At 37.8% G+C, this 22,240-nt stretch overlaps 1 protein-coding gene across 1 annotated transcript in view; it reads left to right on the plus strand.

Moving 5' to 3' along the window:
- The window catches only part of Pdzd8 (PDZ domain containing 8), a 111,280-nt gene extending 90,133 nt beyond the window's left edge, over nt 1-21,147 (plus strand). Inside the window, exons 4-5 of the mRNA XM_004838847.4 lie at nt 12,357-12,519; nt 18,357-21,147. Of these exons, the coding sequence (XP_004838904.2) occupies nt 12,357-12,519; nt 18,357-20,560 (2,367 nt within the window). The 3' untranslated portion in view covers nt 20,561-21,147. The remainder of the gene's footprint in view (nt 1-12,356; nt 12,520-18,356) is intronic.
- Nucleotides 21,148-22,240: the final 1,093 nt, after the last annotated feature.

The following is a 22,240-nucleotide window of genomic DNA, read 5'->3' on the forward strand; positions in this document are numbered from 1 at the left end:
TTTCTCATTGGGAATTGTACCTTTACATAATGCATCTTGGTTCTTATTTTTTCCCCATTCCTAGCCCTCCCTTCACCCCTCCACCCTTCCCTATTTACAAAGACTTTATTTCCATTTTTTCCATTTCTCAGCATTTTTCCTTTCCCTTCTTTCCTTTCCCCTGACCCTCCCACTACCCCTACCCCTTTGGAACTTTTCTTCCTATTTTGCATTATCGAATATTCATTCTAATCATTGATACATTTTAGGTATACAATATAAGGACATTCATCATTGGAAATTTGCACCTTACATAGTCTCTCTTGGTTCTTATTTTTCACCCTTGCCCAGTCCTCCCTTCAACCCCTCCAGTCCTATTTACAAAGATTTTGTTCCTATTTTTCCATTTTCTCATATTAATCCCATTCCCTTCTATCCTTTCTCCTAGCCCTCCCACTTCCTTCCCCTTTGCCCCTTTTCTTCCTGTTTCACATTATCTATTATACATTTTAGTCCATATTTACACTTTCAGTTTCTCACACCAGAGAAACTATTCGGTATTTATACACGTGTGTCCTATTTATTTCACTTAAGAGTATCACCTCAATGTGCATCCACTTAGTTATAAATGTCTCTAATTTCTCATTTTTTATGGCTGAGTAGTACTCCATTTTATTTTTTAAAAACCACATTTTCTTTATCCAGTCTCCAGTTGATGGGCATTTGGGCTGTTTCCAAGTTTTAGCTATTACAAACTGTGCTGCTATGAACATGGGCACGCATATATCACAGTGGTATGATTCTTTTAATTCTTTGGGGAAGATCCCCAGCAGTGGAATAGCAGGGTCAAATGGGACTTCCAGTCCTAGTTCTTTGAGGTATCTCCATACTGATTTCCACAGTGGTTGCACCAGTCTACACTCCCACCAGCAGTGGAGCAGGGTTCCTCTTTCTCCACAGCCCCGCCAGCATTTGTTATTGGTTGATTTCATGATAGCAGCCATTCTTTCTGGAGTGAAATGGAATCTTGGCGTTGTTTTCATTTGCATCTCTCGAATGACCAGTGATGTTGAACATTTTTTCATGTATTTATTTGCTATTTCTACTTCTTTGTCTGAGAAATGTCTGTTCATTTCAGATGCCCATTTTCGGATTGGGTCTTTAAATTTGGGAGGTCTGATCTTTTTAAGTTCTTTATAGATTCGAGATAGTAGACCTTTGTCTGAGGAAGAGCAGGTGAAGATTTTTTCCCACATTGTGGGTTGTCTCTTCACACTGCTGGTGGTTTCTCTTGCTGTGCAGAAGCTTTTTAATAAGAAAAGATCCCATTTGTTGATTGTGCTAGTTCACGGGCAACTGAGGTTTTGTTCATAAAATCTTTTCCTACACTGATGTCTTCAAGGGTTCTACCTAACCTCTGTTCCAAGTGGTTCAGAGTTTCTATTTTAATATTTAGATTTTTAATCCATTTCGATTTTAGTTTAGTGCATGGTGAGAGATATAGGTCTAGTTTTAATCTGTGGCAAGTTGAAGCCCAATTTTTCCAGCACCATTTATTAAAGAGGCTATCTTTCCTCCAGTGAGGGTGTTTGGCTCCTTTGTCGAAGATGAGATGGCTGAGTGTGGCTGGCATTGTTTCTGCATCTTCTAATCTGTTCCACTGGTCCTCAGGTCTCTTTCTTTGCCAGTATTATGCTGTTTTTATCACAGTAGCTTTGTAGTAGAGTTGCAGGTTGGGGATTGTGATACCCCCTGCCATGTCTCTGTTACCTAGAATTGCTTTTGCTATTCTGGGTCTCTTCTTGTTCCAAGTGAATTTTTGGATTGTTTTCTCAAGGTCCATGAAGTATGCTGCTGGGATCTCAATTGGAATTGCGTTGAATCTATATAGCAGTTTTGGAAGTATGGCCATTTTCACTCTATTAATCCTTCCTATGCAGGAGCAGGGGATGTCTCTCCATTTTCTGATACAATCTTCAGTCTCTCTTTTCATAGTGCTATAGTTTTCAGAGAAGAGGTCTTGGATTTCTTTTGTTAGGTTGATTCCTAGGTATTTCAGTTTTTGGGATGCTATTGTGAAAGGAATTATTTACCCTATTTCTCTCTCAGTGAGTCTGTCATTCGTGTAGAGGAAAGCTATTGATTTTTGTGTGTTGACCTTGTAACCAGCTACTTGACTGAATTTGGTTATTAAGTCTAGAAGACTTTTGGTGGAGTTCTTGGGGTCTTCTATATAGAGTATCATGTCATCTGCAAATAATGACAGTTTGACTTCTTCATTACCTATCTTTATTCCTTTTATTTCTCTTTCTCTTGTCTAATTGCTGTGGCTAATGTTTCCAGAACTATATTGAACAAGAGTGGTGATAGTGGACATCCTTGTCTTGTTCCTGATTTTAGTGTGAAGGATTTCAGTTTTTGAACATTTAGTATGATATTGGCTGTTGGTTTTTCATAGATGGCTTCTATCAGTTTGAGGTAGAGACCATCTATTCCAATTTTTTGTAGGGTTTCTATCATAAATGCATGTTGGATTTTGTCAAATGCTTTTTCTGCGTCTATGGAGATAATCATATGGTTTTTGTCCTTGGCTCTATTGATATAGTGTATTACATTGATTGATTTGCGTATATTGAACCATCCCTACATCCCTGGGATGAATCCCACTTGATCAGGGTGTATGATCTTCTTGATGATCTTCTGCATTCTATTTGCCAGTATCTTATTAAGGATTTTTGCATCTGTGTTCATTAATGAGATTGGCCCATAGCTCTCCTTTTCGGTTGGGTCTTTCTCTGCTTTGGGGATCAAGGTGATGCTTGTTTCCAGAAATGAATTTGGGAGGACTGCTTCCCTTTCAATTTCATTGAAGAGTTTAAACAGTAGTGGCAGTAGTTCCTCTCTAAATGTCTTGTAGAATTCAGCAGTGAAGCCATCAGGGCCCAGGCTTTTCTTAGTTGATAACTTTTTAATTACATTTTCAATTTCATTGGTTGATATTGCGTTGTTCAGAATTTTTAGGTCTTCTTCGTTCAACTTTGGTAATTCATATGTATCTAGGAATCTGACCATTTCTTCCGTGTTGTCCATCTTATTGGCATATAGGTTCTGGAAGTAGGTATTGATGATCCTCTGGATTTCTGCTGGGTCTGTTGTCATTTCACCCTTTTCATTCCTAATTGCATGGATTTGTGCCTTTTCTTTCCTTTTTCTGACAAGGTTGGCTAAGGGTTTATCAATTTTGTTGATTCTTTCAAAGAACCAACTCTTGGCTTCATTGATTTTTTGTATCATTCTCTTAGTCTCCATTGCATTGATTTCTCCTCTGATCTTTATAATTTCCTCCCTTGTATGAGCTCTGGGGTTGTCCTGTTCTTCTTTTTCTAGTAGCTTGAGGTGCAGCATCAGGTTGTTTAATTGGGCTCGCTCTGTTTTCCTAATATGTGTATTCACTGCTATGAATTTCCCTCATAAGACTGCTTTCATTGTGTCCCATAGATTCCAGTATGTTGTACTGTCATTGTCGTTTAATTGGAGGAACTGTCTGATTTCTTCTTTAATTTCCTCTGTGACCCATGGTTATTCAGAAGTGTGTTGTTCAATTTCCACGTGTTTATGAAATTTTTCCAGTTTCTTTTGTTTTGGATCTCTGATTTCATCGCACTGTGGTCTGATAATATACAGGGGATAACTTCAATTCCTTTGCACTTACTTAAACATGTTCTGTGTGTGAGTATGTGGTCTATTTTGAAGAATGACCCATGTGCATCTGAGAAGAATGTATATTCTGATTTTGTGGGGTGGAAGACTCTGTAAACATCTGTTAAGTTCATCTGTTCAAGAGTTCGATTGAGTTCTAGTATTTCATTACTTGCTTTTTGTCTAGTTGATCCATCTATTTGTGACAGTGGGGTGTTGAGGTCCCCCACTACAATTGTATTAGTGCATATATGATTTTTCATGTCTGTTAGTATTTGTTTTATATAGTTGGGCGCACTAGTGTTTGGTGCATAGATATTTATGATTGTCATCTCTTTCTCTTGGATTGTTCCCTTTACAAGGATGTAGTGTCCTTCTTCATCTCTCTTCATCAGTGTTGGTTTGAAATGTACTTGATCTGCCAAGAGGATAGCTACTCCTGCTTTTTTTTGGGTTCCTGTCACATGGAGTATTGTTTTCCACCCTTTAACTTTCAGTCTATGAGTTTCACTTTGAATTAAGTGTGTTTCTTGTATGTAGCATATTGTTGGATTTTGCTTCTTGACCCATTCTGCCAGTCTGTTTCTTTTGACTGGCGAATTGAGACCATTAACATTGATGGTTATAACTGAAACGTATTGACTTGTCATTGCCATGACTTTTTCTTTTTGTTGGGTTCTCCCCCTTTACATTTAATTTCTTGTCATGCCAGATGGTTTCATTCTGCTTTGCTTCCTGGCGTTGTGAGCCTCAATGTCTCTTCCTAGGATATTGTGTAAAATTCTTTGGAGTGCTGGTTTGGTATTCACGAAGTTCCTAAGGTGCTCTTTGTCATGAGTATCTTATTTCTCCATCAATTTTGAAAGATAGTTTTGCAGGGTACATCAATCTGGGTTGGAGGCTGTTTTCTTTTAGGGCTTGGAATATGTCACTCCAAGCTCTTCTTGCCTTGATGGTTTGTGTTGAGAAGTCTACTGTGATTCTGATGGGCTTTCTTTTGTATGTGCTTTGTTTCTTTTCTCTAACTGCTTGTAGAACTTTGTTCTTCTGATGAGTTTCTGGAATCTTAATAATTACATGCCTATGTGTAGATTTGTTTTGATCAAGGCTATTTGGAGTCCTATATGCCTCACTTATCTGTATGTCTTTTCCCCTGCTTGGGAAATTTTCTGCCATTATTTCTGTGAAGAGTTTTTTTATGTCATCTGCACTCTCCCCTGTTTCTTCATTGACTCCAATTAGTCTTATGTTATTCTTCTTTGCATCATCTAGCAGGTGCTGGATTGATTTCTCATGTTCCCTTATAATTTTGAAGCAGTTTTTCTTTTCCTGGTCATTAATTGCAATCTTGTCTTCTATATCTGAAATTCTGTCCTCATATTGGCTCATTCTGCTGTGTAGACTTTCAATGGAGTTTTTCATCTCCTGGAAATCTATTTGCATCTGTTTTATGAATTCCATTTGTTTCCTATGTTGGGATTCCATCATGTTCCTCAGCTCCTGTCTAGATTTATTAATCATGTCTTGCACTAGGGGCACAATTTCTCCTGTTATCTGAGAAATTATTTCTGATTTCATTTTTTCCAGATCCCCTTTTGCTGCCAGTTCAGTGGGTCCAGGTGGTTGAGTATCAGAGTGTTCCATCTCATTTCCCTTTGGGGTTGCTGTAGGTGATCTGGGAGTCTGGTTTTGAGACTTATTGATGTGTTTTCTCATTTCGACTTGGTGGGGGGGACCTGTTGGCACCTGCACGGATTACGTCCTCTGAGCTGGGAGAGGTGGGACAGGGACCAGGAGCAGTGGTAGGGATGCTGGCCCCAAATCCCTTTCCTGTGGGCTGGGAGCAGCAGGAGGGATGGTGGCCGGGAAGCCCGTTCTTCTGGTCCAGGAGCAGTGGGACAGAAAGTGGCCCAAAAGCCCTTTCCTCTGGGCTGGGAGCAGCGGGAGGGATGGTGGCCAGGAAGCCCCTTCCTCTGGACCAGGAGCAGTGGGATGTCAGCTCAGAAGCCCTTACCTCTGGGCCAGGAGCAGCGGGACTCAGTACCGTGGTCTGATGGTCCGGTGTCCTCTGCGTCTTTGTAGTGTGGAACCAGGTGGCTGTACAGAGGAGCGGGGGGTGGAGGGTCCAGTGGATTGTTGCCAGGGCGCGGGCTGATTCGGCGTCTTCCGTGGAACTCGGGACCTCGGTAGGGCGTGCGCAGACCTGCCTGTCTGCAGCGGGCTGATTCGGCATCTTCCGCGCAACTCGGGATCTCGGCAGGGCGTGCACAGACCTGCCACCATCAATATAATTTACTACTTTTTGGAAGTACATTATTTATAGTATATTTGAATTGGTTGTTTTTCCCCTTACTAAATGTTGACATGTCAGTCACCATCTTTGTCTCTTCTAAGACAGCTTTTGAACTACATGATTGTAAAATTGTTTTAGCTTTCCAATCTTAATTCTGTAAAAGTGTTCAAACACTTAGGTTTGAACAATGTAATAAATTCTAATGCCTTGAATTGATGTTTGTTTCATAATATGTTTGCCTAATTTCTGAAGCTAGATACTGTGTTCGTTTATAGCAGACTGGTATGAATTCCTTATTTTTGATTAGTTGCATCAAATATTACTAAGAACAGCAGTAATAAATACTGAGTCTTTTCAAAACTTTGTACCTAAACTGACTATTAGCCTGTTTTACCAGTGAAGTTCAGAGAGATTAACAGTTGCCTAAAATTATAGGCAATGATTACCTGCCCATCATATTTCACCCTAAATTTTTCAGTATGACACTTCAAAACCAAATGTTTTACGTAACCACAGTAACCATTATGACATATAAAAAGTAGTTCCCTGATTTCACCTAATTTTCAGCCTGTGTTTAAATGCTCCCAGTGTACCATGTGCCAGAAATGTTTTTGGTAGCTTTTTTTAAAAACTAGGATCTGAAAAAGATTCATATGTTACTTACCTTGTGGCCGGGAGTGCAAAAGTGTAGTATTTTTCTGATCTGATCATTCCTTCTATGTTTTTTCATTGGCTTGTTTTTGGCAAGAGTGGAGTGAAGGAGTAAAGTAAGATTTTCAACTTGGTACTAAATAATATGCAAACAAATGAATAGATTAATTTATAAACATGCTCGAAAGCAGGATTTCCTGCTAAAATTAAATCCTAGAATTAAAAAAGCAACACTGAAAGAAAAAAACTCATCCTAGTCTGATTTCCACTGTGATAACAGAGTATTACAGATTGAATAATTTATAAACGATGGAAATATATTTGACTCAAGGTTCTGGAGGCTAGGAAGTCCAAGGGAATGGTGCCAGCATCTGCAGTCTCCTTTATGCTTTTTCCTAACATGGTGGTAGGGCAAGTAAGCATCTGTAAGACAAAGAGGGGGTTGAGAGGGAGGCAGATTTATACCACTTTCTGTATAATGAACCCACTTTAATTCATTCATGAGGGCAGAGCCTTCATGAGCCAATCACTGAGGTCCAACATTTTAAGACCATCAAGATGGCAGTTAAACTTCAACATGAGTTTTGGAAGAGACATTCAAACCACAGCAACCTCCATGAAAAGTAAAAGCTATACAAAAAAGGGAATGTAATCATGTCCAGCTTTGTAATTAAAAAAATAGCATATTGTAAGCACTGTTTGCAGATTTTTAGCTTTTATGGTCAACCTTTGATTGCTTAATTATATTTAGAAAATGAAAAAATAAATAGAAAATGAATGTAATAGTTACCAACTTTGGTAGAATTTAGAAGGTAAAAGCTATAAAGAGGAGAGGGGAGAAAAGGAAGAGTGAATATCAAGATAGATACTGCCTATAGTTGATGAACAAGAAATTGGGCTATAAGTATAGTAAAGTTACAAGAACATTATGTAGAACTAAAAACAGTACTGTAATTACTTGTCTGTTAATAGTAGGAAGTCAGCATATTGTCTAAAATTTGATAGGAAATGATGTATACATATTATCTAGAGAAGGAAATCTCTGGAACGATAAAAAACAAATGAGTTTTAAAATACAGTAGTCGCTAGATTTTGGTGGAGCACATAGACAAGATTGTTCTTTCTGTGTTTTTATTTTGTAACCACATGCAAAAATTTGACAGAAATTGGGCCAGGGATTTAGCTTGGTGGTTCCACTGCCTGCCTCATAAACACAAGGTCCCAAGTTGGATCCCTGGTATTAAAAAAAAAAAAATTTATAAAAATGTATTCCATTAGCAGCCCAAGTGCCCATCAACTGGAAACTGGATAAAGAAGATGTGTTTTTTTATAAAATGGAGTACTACTCAGCCATAAAGAACAAAAAACTAGAGTCATTTATAGCTAAATGGATGCATATCGAGGCCACACTCTTAAGTGAAATAAATAGGACACACATGTGTAAATACTGAATAGTTTCTCTAGTATGAGAAACTGATAGTGTAAATAAGGGTTAAAATGATTAAAATGAATAATTGATAATTTGAAATAGGAAAAAAGGTCCAAAGACCTAGGGGTGAAGGGAGGGGAAAGGAAAGAAGGGAAAGGAAAAATTATGAGAAAAGAAAAAAAATGGAAATGATGTCTGTGTAAATAGGGAAGGGTGGGTGGAGGGGGTGAAGGGTGCACAGGTAATGGGGAAAAAATAATCAAGATACATCATGTACAGGTACAAACACCCAGTGATAAATGTAAATGTATTGTATACCTAAAATGTACCAATAAAAGAACTTAAGAAAAAAAAATGTATTCCTTTAATAGTAATAAAATAAAAAATTTTATTTTACTTTGTGGGGTTTTGTTCTTTTAAACACACTGTTCTTGCATCTAATTATATCTGGTTTAATCATTTATCTTCATTGTAGTAATTCCAGTTATCTGTAGTTAAGAGTTACTATGTTATTTGATTGAAATGATTTAAATGGGAAAATTGTCCAAATGTTGCTCTTTCCAGTTGACTTAAGGATCATATAAATTCATCCCAAGGTGTTTTATTAAATTATGTAAATTGAAAAACAGCTATCTGAAGTACTGATCGGAATATTTAAGACAAAAAGTGGCATGTTTCTTGGGACTATCCATGTACATGAGCATGTTATCTGTGAATAGACAGTTTTTCTCCTCCCATCCCAATCTTTTTGCTTTCCCTTTTAAATTTATCATACTGTAAAACCTCTAATAAGTGTTGAAGTGGTAAAAGCACAAATCCTTTCTTGTTATTGATTCAGGTAGAAAACATTGACTCATTTAGCTCAGTGGTGCCGCGCCTGCCTGGCAAGCACAAGGTCCTGAGTTTGATTCCTGTTTCTGGAAAAAAAGAAAAGAAAAAGAAAACATTGACTCTTTCCCCTTTGAGTTTTATGGTATTTGTAAATTTTTTTTTTTTTTTTTTGGGTACCGGGGATCGAACTTGGGACTTTGTGCTTGCAAGGCAGGCGGCAGAACCACTGAGGCCCTGGTATTTGTAAATTTTTGTAGAGCCCATAATCAGGTTTAGGAAATTCCCTTGTGTATATAGCTTGTGATGGCTTTTTTAATAGTTTTTGAAATATTTATATGACTTTTTCCATTATTTTGTTAATACGGTGAATTACATTCATTGATTCCTGACTGCTAAATTAACCTTGAATTCCTAGAGTCTACTCCATTTGGTTATGATTATTATCCTTTTTTCATGTTGCTGGATCTTTATTTTTCATTCATGTTTGACTATTACAGATATTACTCCAAAGCTGTGTTTTATTGTTTTATGTTTGCCTGGATTTAGTATCATCACTGGGACATTGACTGTAATGTATGATTTGAGAAGGGCTTCTTCTTTCTCCATTGCCAAAAATTTCAGGTAACATTATTATTTCTTCTCCAAAAATTCACCCATAAAGCAATCTAGACCTGGAGGAATTTTTTGTGTGGAGAAAGAGTTATAATTATGAATTTGATGTATTTAATTGATATAGAAATATTCAAGATTTCTATCTTTTGAGGTCAGTATTTGTCATTTGTATCTTTGAAGGAAATTTTTCTAGTTCACCTAGGTTGTCAGATAATGCTGGCATGAAGTTGTTTGTGCTACTGCCTTACTCTGTAATAACTGTAGGATCCATAGTAATATCTCCCTCTTACTCATCATTTTAGTAGTATATGGCTCTCCTCTTTTTTCTTCCTTGGTCAGTTTAGCCTAAAGGTAAATCAGTTTTTTTTATTAAATCATTGTTTCTGCTGTTTATTCTCTCCTTGTTTCTACTTTGAGATTAAATTTTCTTAAGATGGGAACTCAAATCACTAATTTTATACTTTTCTCCTCAATTTAAGTATTTAAAGCTATGAATTTTCTATAAACATTGCTTTAGTTGTGTTCCACAATTTTTATTGGTTGTCACTTTCATCATTGCTTCGAAAATATTTTGTTTCCCTTGTGCTTTCTTTACTCAAATTATTTATAAGTGTGCTGTTTCATTTTCTAAGTATTTGAGGTTTCCCTGATTGTCACTGACTTCTTACTTAATTTTATCATGGTCAGAGAACATATGAGTTCAATCTTTTTTAAATGTATTGATCCTTATTTTAAAACAGACATACTCTTAAAGAACTTGAAAGAATATTCTCTTATTGTTGAGCATAGTGGTCTATAAATGTCAGCTAAGTTAAAATTAATAATGTTGAGAGTGCCCATGTCTGCATTTTTTTTAGGGTATATATTGTTTGCTGAGAAGATGTTAGAGAAATAACTCATGCCTCTAATGGCAAGTTTAGTAAAGCTACATTGCAAAGAGACAGCGTGCAAGGACAACAGAAATTTGTGAATGTATCTTTTGATCTGCCACAGGGTTCAGTTTTCTCTTTTCTGTGATCTTGTATATATTTGAAATTTGAAAACCTTGGTAATGATATTATATTCCAGAGAGTGCATGCTACATGCTTCACCAGACATAGAAAAAATATTTAAGATTTCTATTTCTATTCTTTTGTCACTTTAAAAGTTATATTTGGAAGTATGTTTTATAATGTATACATAGGGCAAAGTATAGCCAGTAGTCTTATATTTAACTTTTACGATACAGATATAGATATATGGGAGACAATTACATATTTTTTCACTATTGTTTTAAAAACAGTAATTTCACCTCATGGAGGGTCAGTTTTGTTCTAAAAGTCATGTACCATTTGGATGGTCTTATAAACTGTATCTTAAACAATAAAATAGCATTTCTATGTGGTATTCATTTTTTATTACTGTATGTTTGTAATGCACGTCTGCATTCCTTGTAAGGAATTGGTACATGTACTTAATACATCTTTTTTTTTTTTCTTTTTCCGTACCGGGGATCGAACTCAGGTCCTGGCGCTTGCGAGGCAGGCGCAGTGCCACTGAGCTAAATCCCCGGCCCTACTTAATACATCTTAATTCCTCCTTTCATCCCCTTTCCCTTCCCTCTTTTCCCCTCCATCCACCTCTTGATCCCCTTCTTCTTTTCTTCTTGTACCTGTTGCAGTATGTAATGTTTATGTTCCTTGTGTGGAGTTGGTATGTGGACATAACACACCCTAATTCCTTTTTCACCCCTTTCCATCCTCCCCTGCCTTCATCTCCTGACCCCTTTTCTATTTGAGAAACATCTATCCCCTTGTGTCCTATCATCTAACTTTTATTTTGTTCTTCATTTATATTTTGAGTTTCTCATATAAGAGAAATGATCATTATATTTAAGCTATGTATCTGATTTATTGCATTTTTTTTTTTTTTTTTTTGGTACCGGGGATCAAACTCAGGTCCTTGCGCTTGCTAGGCAGGCGCCGGAACCACTGAGCTAAATCCCCGGCCCCTGATTTATTGCATTTTTAAATGTAGTCAATGATGAGAATGAGAACACATAGCATGTTGTTGTTTTAATTGGCAGATGGTGTTAATATTATATATATTCTTGATGAATTGGATGACATGACCTTTCTTTAGGGGGAAAACATCTTGATGAGTTAGCATCTCATTAACAAAGCAACTCCTAGAAAAATCTAAATGTAAACTTTTTTTTTTGTCTTTCCCCAAAAGAAAGTTCAACAATACAGTCTTCCCTTACTATCTGCAGGGGTTTGATCCCCACCACCACCACTCTTAGATAACACAATCTGCAGATGCTCAAGACTGTTATTTTAAATGGCATAGTATTTACATATAACCTACATACATCCTCCTTTAACCAACCAGGTCAACTATATTCCATAAAAATTGGAATTTAAAGCACATTTAATGATATAGGTCATTTAAAGAAAGAAATATTCAAAATTATATTTATAACATACAGTTATATGTTAATAGTGTGTCAGTTTATATCCAGTGTCTCACTTTTGAGACAATTCTCAATTTTGTAAAATATAATTAGAAAATACAAAATGTTGACAATTCTGGATAATATAATTAGAAGTGGATTTTTTTCACTTAGCCTTTGTGTTTATTTACAGATGGATCTTTAATGAGACATATTGAAGACAAAGTATTTAATTTTTTCATAACTTAAATGTGTAGTCTGAGAATGTTAATTTATATTGTTAAAATAGTGATTTCATCCCTCCTTTATTTATCTGTAATTATAATCACCATGGTACAAAAGCCAGTCAACTGCAGTCAGTGTGTTACTGTTAATCTTACCCTGCTATGAATACATTGAATGTGTTTTTGGTTTTTTGTCCTTTATCAAAGGTTGAATTAATAAAAGGGAATTTGCAAAGTGTTGGACTTACACTTCGCCTTGTTCAGTCAACTGACGGATATGCTGGGCATGTCATAATTGAAACTGTGGCCCCAAACTCACCTGCTGCAATTGCAGATCTTCAGCGGGGAGATCGACTCATTGCTATTGGAGGTAATTGTGCTAATATGCAATATACTTTACATTTATAGAGAAACTAGAAAATAGATGTAAAGTTTTTCATTTCTTATTTCTTCCTTAGTCCTATAACAAGCACCTGTTACTTTTTAAATGGAAAAAAATAATAAACTTTATTAAAAATAAAAATCTGAAAGGATATCTTTTTTTGGTTTTTTTTGTTTTGGTACCGGGGATCGAACTTGGGACCTTGCACTTGCGAGGCCGGCTCTGGAACCACTGACCTAAATCCCTGGCCCCTGAAAGGATGTCTTGAAGAAATGCTTTAAATCTTAACATAAAATGCTTCATCTTTAAACTACTTTTATATATAACTTCTCTAATTTTCATTCACTTACCACCTGTATTTCTCTTATTTATTTGAATCTGAAGGTAAGAGCAAGTCAAAAGTTGCTTTCCTGCACAACCACCCTCATTACTATTCTTGAGCCTAAAATTTATAATATTGGCTACTACCCTATTAGGTAGGACTAGGAAATGAACAAAGAGGAGCTATTTATTATTCCTTGTCCGGGAGGGTACACCTACACTGTCCTGTGGCCGCATGTTTTCTGAGTGGCCAACCATTTGTTAAGATGCTGTTATTCAGCGTTTACTCCAAGTGCCTGGGAAAAATAATGTCCCCTGTGTACTACACACCTTCTTTCAGCTGGGTTATTATCAACAATAATGACAGAAACTCTCTGATAGGCAAATTGTTTGCTTGAATGTGTACGCCTAAGCCTCTGCTATGCACAGCACTGGGGGCAACATTCAAGCTCCTTCAGACCTTGTAGTACTTGGCCATTATAGGCTTGTCAAGAAATTTCTTGAATACATGGTTGGTCACAGTTACTCTTTTAAAGGCAATGTTTGTATTTGTCAGCATTGCCATCATTGGACACAATATCTGATACCCACAACTTAAAGGAGGAGAGGCTTGTTTTGGCCCATAGTTGTCAGAGGATTCAGTCTGGTTGGCTGACTCCTCAGCAGAAATGGCGTGACAGAAGGGCATGGTGAAGGAATGCTGCTCAACACATGGCAGCCAGAAAGCAGAGAGAGAGAGGAGAGGAGCCAGGGACAAGAACGCGCCTTTCTAGGTCACGCCCCCGAGTGACCCATTCCCTCTAATCTGGCCCCACTTTGTGCTTGCTTCAGCAGCAAGTATACTAAAATAATCTGGCCCCACCTCTAAACTTAAGACTTTTGGGGGACATTTTAGATCTAAATCGTAACACTAGTGCATAAAACTGTGAGAGTGAAGCCAGAAGCACAGTGGAGACCCCAGGAAGTCAGAGATGCTAGGAATGTAGACTGTCTGCTGAGGAAAGCCCAGGAGAGAGCCTTTCGGGCTGCAATAGACAAGGCCATTGGGGTGGGGCCGCTCAGCCCTCTGGAGCTTACATCTCACCACAACCTGCCTTGGGTGCTGTTCATGGAGCTACAAGATTTAATGTTGGCCCAGATGGGTTTCACTCTTGGTTTGGTTCCATTCCTTTCTGTCCCCTGATTTTTCCCTTTTGAAATGGACATGTTTATCCCATGTCATTGTATGCTAGAATTATCTAACTTTTTTTATTTTTACAGGGACTCAGCTAAGAGTTTGCTTTAAATCTCTGAAGAGACTTTGGATTTGGACTTTTCAGCAGTGCTGGGACTGTTGATTCTGACAACTCTTAGAAATGGACTAAATATGTTTTGCATGATAAGATAGATATGAGCCTTTGGGGCACCAGGGACGGAGTGTTACGGTTTTAATTTAAAATGCTCTCCAAAAGTCTCACTGCATTAAGACATAGGCTTTTAGAGAGTGATTGAATCATGGAGACACTATACTGATCTGTGGATTCATCCACTGATGACTTCATAGCTAAATGTACTGATGGGAGGTGGTACCTGATTGGAGGAGGCAAGTCGCTGGGAGTGGGACCTGGAAGGGTGTATTGTTATCTCCTGCCTCCTCCCTTCCTCTACCTCTCTCCTTCCTGGCTTCTATGGGGCCATCAGCTTTCCTTCATTCCCTTCTGCCATGCCATTTCTGCCTTGGAGCTAACCATGGGCTGGATCCTCTTAAAAACTGTGAGCCATAATAAACCTCTCCTCCTTTAAGGATGTTGCGTATTTTGTCCCAGCGATGGGAAAATGACTAATGGAGTGTGGTATATTCTCTCACAGTTAAGGCAATAGCAAAGGTAGAGCAGTTCCTAAGTCAAGGAGCTGATTACATGTCAAAGAAACTCTGCTTTGATTCAATTCTATCACAATGAGAAAATAGTGAAAATTATTTAGTTGCATACCTGGCAGCCCAACTAAGTTAGCATTTGCACATCAGAATCCCTCTAATCATTTCATATGCAGTGCTTCACACACTTTTTTGTGTATCTCAGTCACCCAGAGATGGTGTTCCAATGTGCATCAGATTCAGTAGTCCTGGGCCATCGTGTCTATCAGGTAACCAGGTGATGCTGGAGCTGCCGGCCCACTCTTTCAAAGTACATGAAATAGACCTCATTCTGTGTGTTATACATTATATAATTGTGTAACAAACAGTTTTCCTCTGCTAAAACTACAATTCTGTATAAATGTTTTTATAACTTTTTCCTGTCCCCCTTTAAAGCATTTTCAGTTACATACATAATTTTGTTTCCCAAAACAAATCCAAGCAGTACAGACATATGCAGAGTAAAAAAGCAAGTTATTCCTCTACTTCTAACACTTGTTTTAAAAAAGTATTTATTAAGATGAGAATAGGTTAATACACATAATAGAAAAATATATCTCCTTCCTAGCTTTTTTCTTGCATATAAATATATCCCTTGCTACAATTCCAGGAAACAAACTGAAATCCTACAATATACTTTTTGAAAGAGTCTTTTTTTTTTTCCTCCCCAATACTGGGGATTGAACCCAGGGTCTTTGCACTGAGCTATATTCCCAGCCCCATTTTAAATTTTTATTTAAAAACAGTGTGTCACAAAGCCCCTAAGTTACCCAGGCTGGACTTGAACTTGTAGTCCTCCTGCCTCATACTTTTATTCTTTTAGTATGTTATAATCTTTGCCCTGTGACAACAGGTATTTCTCAAAAAGATTTTTATAGCTATAACTGACTCATTTTTATGGACATAAAGTCATTTTAAAAAATATTTAGTAACAAGATAGGTGATGGTTGAAATAAGTTTGGCAAAAACATTATAGTTAGGTCCCATAATAGAGTTCATTTCACTGTTTTTTCAACTTTTGCATATGTTTAAAATATTCCTAAAGAAAAATCCAGACTTGGATGGCCCAGCCCTGAGAGGTACAGTGGCCATCTCCACAAAGCATCTGATGATTTAGAGAACAGAGATGAGGGCAAATTTTTAAGTCACAAAAAAGAAATGAATTTAGATTAAGTTGAAGTTTTTCCTAGTACAGATCACTAGATGGATTTATTTTTCATTTAGGCATATGTGAAATAACAATTCTTGGGAGTGAATTTAGAGGGAAGTAGTAGCAGTTAAGGCTAAATAAATCATGAAGAACCATAATAGCTCTAAGTTCAGGGCAGGTTTATAGGCTAGCAGCTTTTGAACTGAAACATTAGGAATATCTGACAGCAGTGTGCTTAGTGATTGAAGTACCAAAGGTCTGAGTGAGCACTTACAGCTAGAGGCTGTTTTTTACTGGAGTTGAGGCCAGTGATCAGGAGAATTGGAACACTGAAGGCGAATGGACCAGAGCTCTGAGTTAGAATGAATGACAGCCAAGGGAGTCATCTGTCTCACAGACTCACATAGTTTCACTGGGAAGTAGGTAGCAGATTGATTCACAATAGTCAGCACAGGAGAATGAGAGAGTCAAAATGCCAAAAATGTAGTGCCAATGAAAGAGCCAGGTGGTTGATGTCCACAAGTAGCTGGGCGTGTAGTACTAGAGTGAAGAAAGGGGGAAATCAACCAAAGACAAAGATGATAGTTTTTGAACTGTAGTTAAAACTATTGGAGTGGATGTTGAGTACTAGGCAGGAAGCATAAGGTTCAGTGAAATAATGAAAGATGAAACCATGGGAATGTTTGCAGGTGACAGTCAAATATAAGTGGAGAAAAACTAAAGATAACCACAACCAACTTAGTACAGTGCTGTGGAAACCAAGGGAAGTTTTAAAGAAAAAGGAGGGAGAGAGGGAAGGAGCAAGATAAGATGAGGATAACTAATGAAGCAAAGTCTAAAGGAGGCAGACAGGATCCAATGTGATATAAAGGGATATGTCACCCCTCCAAAACAAGACTCACAATCCCTGGCAGGGAGTAAAAGCACTTTCATGTTGGTGCTTTTGGAAAACAAGGTGATAGCATCTTCAGAGTGAGAGGAGGTAGGAGGGTCTGCTCTAAGGAATTGGAAAAGTCTGAAGCTGTTCATTTGGAGACTTTGTGTTTAGAGACTTACTCTAAAAGAAAGCTAAGCAGCACTGAATGCTCTGCCAAAGATGGATAACATGACTTGATGCTACATCCAGCATCAAGTAAGCTCAGGACCAGAAAGGGATGGGGCTAGCAAAGCTGGAGATCAAAAAGACAAGTATACAAAAGAAGAGGAAAGGGCCAGGACAGCAGAATCACAAATATTAGTGAGAACATTGTTGTAATCTTGAGATTTAGGCTGGGTAGAAAAGCAAGTGCTATCAGAAGACCAAGGGGACCATGAGAAGGACGAAGGAAAGACTGGGCTGCAAAATTGCCTAAAAACAAAATCAGTTAGCAGGATTGCCAGAGGTGAAAAATAAAAAGGCAGTGATGAGAAGTATTTTTGGTGTGGCTAAGTTCTGCCTGATGAGCAAGTCTACAGCATGATCCTGCAAGGTGGCTGAAGTGGGAGAGCACACAGGATGAGGAACCTGTGACTGTGAGGTCAAGTCATTAACTGCTGTTACTTTGATTTATTGAGTATGGCCCTGACTCCTCTGGAAAACAAAGACCTTTCCTTACCTTTTGACAAGCTCAATATAAAGGGTAGTGTGGGTAAGTGCTGTTTGGGGAGGGTGGGAAGAGTGGAAGGAAACAAGGCTTTAAATAATAGCACATCAAGTATCACACAGGTACCTCAGGGAAGGGAAATATGCCTGGTAGGTAGAGATATAAAGCAATTTTTCACTGTACATCCTTTTGTACCTTTTGGATTTTAAACTATGTTAGTATAACAAAATATTAAAATTTAAGATAAATAGTACAGATGCAGATATTAACCAGCTTTTTAAATTCTAAAGCAATTTATCCTTTCTTTGTCATCCTGAAAAAGATGAGCTTAATGATTATGCCTAATAAAAAGAACCTATAAAAGAGTGAATTATTAATATTACAGTATTTTGTTACATTTATGTCAAGCATTGGTCTCTTAATTTGAATCATCACATAGCTTCCAATCCATGGAATATTTTGGAATTTCCTTCAGTAGAGTCACAGCTTCTCATCACTCTTAAGTCTAGTTTAACTATAATAAAATCCTTTTGAATATAGGTTTCTCTCTACTTACTTCCTCAGTTCAAACTGAGAAATAATGTCATTTAACCTAAGACGGATTGGGAAGCAATTAGGATTAATAGCTAGGCAGGCACTCGTATGGACTTTGTGTCATCTAGGTTGAAAATGTAAGTATTCTCAGGGTTTCGGCACCTTCAGGTTAAGAATCAGGACATAATTCATCCGAAAGACATGTAAAACATTTTTAAGGGTTCCCTGTTACTCTTTCCATTAGTTAAATAATCATGAAAAAAGTAATGGCAATTATATTTAACAAGCATCGGTAACTTTTATTGCAGTAATTGATGTTTTCCCTTTTAAATCTTAAAACCAGGTGTGAAAATTACCTCGACGTTGCAAGTGCTGAAGCTTATCAAGCAGGCTGGTGACCGAGTTCTGGTGTACTATGAAAGACCCGTTGGCCAGAGTAATCAAAGTGTGGTGCTACAAGATAATTTTGGCCAGTTGGAAGAAACCTTTTTGTCAAGCTCATGCCAACCAAGTTATGAAGAGGAAGCTGCTGGGTTGGCAGTAGATGCTGAAAACAGAGACTTAGATTCTGAATATGAAGACTTGGCAAGTGATGTCAGAGTACAAAATGAGTTCAAAGATGAGGGGCAGTCATTAAGTCATAGTCCCAAACGGACTCCAACAACACTTTCTATTAAACCCCTTGGCACTATATCACCAGTTTTAAACCGTAAATTAGTTGGAGGAAGTCACCCACCACCACCAAAAATTTCATCCAAAGAAGGAACTAAACCATCAGCCCTAAAAACTTCTGAGGTAACAGACCCAGTACAAGTGTCAAAACCCACCCAAGGATCCACTTTCAAACCACCCGTGCCACCACGACCACAAGTGAAAGTCCCTTTGCCTTCTGCTGATACCCCAAATCAGGCAGAACCAGATGTTCTTGTTGAAAAGCCAGAGAAGGTGCTGCTTCCTACTCCTGTAGACAAATCTGCTGAAAAGCAGGCGAAATGTGTAGATCATATAGAAGATTTGAGCACATCAAAGCAGTTTTTAGCAAAGCAAGAAGTGGCTAAAGATTTTACTTCAGAAAGCTCCTGCCCTACCAAGGACAGTACAGATGACCATCAAACATGGGAGTCATCGGAAATTCTTTATCGTAATAAGTTAGGAAAATGGACAAGAACCAGAGCATCCTGTTTGTTTGACATAGAATCCTGCCACAGATACCTAAATATTGCACTATGGTGTAGGGATCCTTTCAAGTTGGGAGGTCTCATCTGTTTGGGACATGTTAGTTTAAAACTTGAAGATGTGGCCTTGGGATGCCTAGCTACATCAAACATGGAATACCTTTCCACATTCAGACTGGAAGCTCCTGCACCTAAGGCCATGGTCACTAGAACTGCATTACGCAATCTGAGTATGCAAAAGGGCTTCAATGACAAATTTTGCTATGGTGACATTACTGTTCACTTCAAGTATTTGAAGGAAGGAGAACCAGACCACCATATAGTTACTAACATAGAGAAAGAGAAAGAACCCTATTTGGTTGAAGAAGTTTCTACCGTCCCTAAAGAGGAGCACTTCACTGGACAGATGAGCTCCCCAGAAAATAAGCATAGTTTCCAGGACACTCAGTTTCAAAACCCAACTTGGTGTGATTACTGTAAGAAAAAAGTTTGGACAAAAGCTGCTTCCCAGTGTATGTTGTGTGCTTACGTTTGCCATAAAAAATGTCAAGAAAAATGTCTAGCCGAGACCCCTCTTTGTGGAGCAACTGAGAGGCGGATAGACCGGACTCTAAAAAACCTCAGGCTGGAAGGACAGGAACCCCTCTTGGGCCTGCCTCCTCGTGTCGATGCTGAAACTAACAAGTCAGTCAATAAAACAACAGGTCTGACAAGGCACATTATCAATACTAGCTCTCGTTTGCTAAATTTGCGTCAAGTCTCTAAAACTCGCCTTTCTGAACCTGGAACTGATCTTGTAGAGCCCTCACCAAAACACACACCCAACACATCAGACAACGAAGGCAGCGACACAGAGGTGTGTGGTCCAAACAGTCCTTCCAAACGGGGAAACAGTGCAGGAATAAAGTTAGTGAGAAAGGAAGGTGGGCTGGATGACAGTGTTTTTATTGCAGTTAAAGAAATTGGCCGTGATCTGTACAGGGGCTTACCTACAGAGGAAAGGATCCAGAAGCTAGAGTTTATGTTGGACAAACTGCAGAATGAAATTGATCAGGAGTTGGAACACAACAATTCCCTTATTAGAGAAGAAAAAGAGACAACTGATATAAGGAAAAAATCACTTCTGTCTGCTGCTTTGGCTAAATCAGGTGAAAGACTACAAGCTCTAACACTTCTAATGATCCACTACAGAGCAGGCATTGAAGATATTGAAACTTTAGAAAGTCTGTCTTTAGACCAGCACTCCAAAAAAATAAGCAAATACACAGATGAGGCAGAAGAAGACCTTGATAGTGAAATCAGCCAGCTGATAGACTCTCAGCCATTCAGCAGTATCTCAGATGACTTATTCGGCCCATCCGAGTCTGTATAATGGACATACGATTTAAACTTTCAAATGATTGGGGAAAAACATGCATCTAAATTATCACGGATACAACCACATTTCAGACCTCTCATAATGCACTTTGGCCTGCTTCTCCAATTATTTGCTTGTGTAAGAATGAAAAAGGTTTTCCCGCAAAAACATGACCAGCTCACTAAATCAATTGTTTCCGGTTGCATTTATAGCTATGATTTCTTGGATTTATACTGGGAATTTATTTTTACTAATTTATTTTTCACTTTTTCTAATTATGTAATTATGTAAGCTAACTTTTCATGTTTATGTATGTGATGTCTCACTGTGTTATTTTTCCTTCCTCTTCTTTTTGAATTAATGTTAAATAAGATACAGTCCAGATTGTTGAAATACTTTTATTTCCATCACGGTTATAACAACAAATTTGCTGGATGCCCAAATTAACAACATCAATCACTGGGGAAACAGGTTGTGAATCTTTTGTGTTACATTTTGGGGTTTGAGGGATTGCTTTTTGTTTTTGCCAAATGTAAAATGAAACCAGATGCTGCAGCTTTAGTCTGTTATGCTGATTTAGTAAAAACCATTTTTTTTACATATATTGCTTGCTTTCTATGCTTCTGTGAAATTTTTTTCTAAACCTTTTGTGAACCTGAAGTACATTAAAAATAGTGATTTTACAAGCTTGTATTGAAAAACAAAGTGTCATAGGGAACATTAAATACATTTGGTCAAGAATCTTATTAGAGAAAGGGGTAGCAAGATTTAATTACCACAAAACAATAGGCAGCAGGATTTTTTAAATATCTTTTGGAATGTCACTGCTTTCCTTTTAAATGGAAGTTCTAAGCATTCGTGACGATTTTTTCATCTTCCGTTTTCCCATAGGAAATAAAGCATGTACAAGGATATTTAAAGTTTCAGAGGACTGTTCTTAAAATGATGGTTTTGATAACTAGTTTTGTTTTAAAAACATTTTCCCATAGGAATATATTGTGGAGGAGAGGGATCACACAAAATATATTTATTGCTTCATCTGGGGTCTTACAAGCTTAAGGGAATCATTCTGAATGAGTGATCATTCTGGATGCTTCCATAGTTCAGAATGTCTTCATTCATTAAAAATAAAAGAAATAACAGTATACATAGGACTTGAGACCAGTTCTCTGAAAATGAAGATCTACCCCAGTATTGGATCCATCTTATGGATGCCAATGACACATGTCTGAGGGAAAATACATAAGCTTGACCTCTGTTACACCTTAAAAGTTTGGGCCTGTTATTCGCCTACAAAATAGGTATGTGTATGTTTTTCGCTTTTGTAGGTAATGGCTCTGATAACTTGATACATACATAAATCAGCATGAGTTTAAAACTAGACTGCACAGCTTTTATGGTCGGTAGGAAAAGGCATAGTATAACACTAAGGCTTGGCCCAGTCTGTAGCCAAGACTCCATACAGGAGCTCTTCCATTAATGAGCTGTATGACCACAGACAGGCAAGTCACAAAAGGGCTCAGTGCAGCAGTTTCCCTGTCTCTGAAGTGAAGGTGGTACTACTTCCTCTAACTACCTTGCAGGATTGTGAGGAAAGTAGTAGCATAACTGTACAAGCGCTTTGAACATAAAAGTTATACAAATAAAAGGTATTATGTGAGTAAAACATCTTTGAGTGCAGAAGTTATTCCAGTT

This window comes from Heterocephalus glaber, unplaced genomic scaffold, assembly GCF_053883595.1.
Source record: "Heterocephalus glaber isolate CG9 unplaced genomic scaffold, H.glaber_assembly_v1.0 deba00001497, whole genome shotgun sequence".
In the NCBI taxonomy this organism is placed as follows: Eukaryota; Metazoa; Chordata; class Mammalia; order Rodentia; family Bathyergidae; genus Heterocephalus; species Heterocephalus glaber.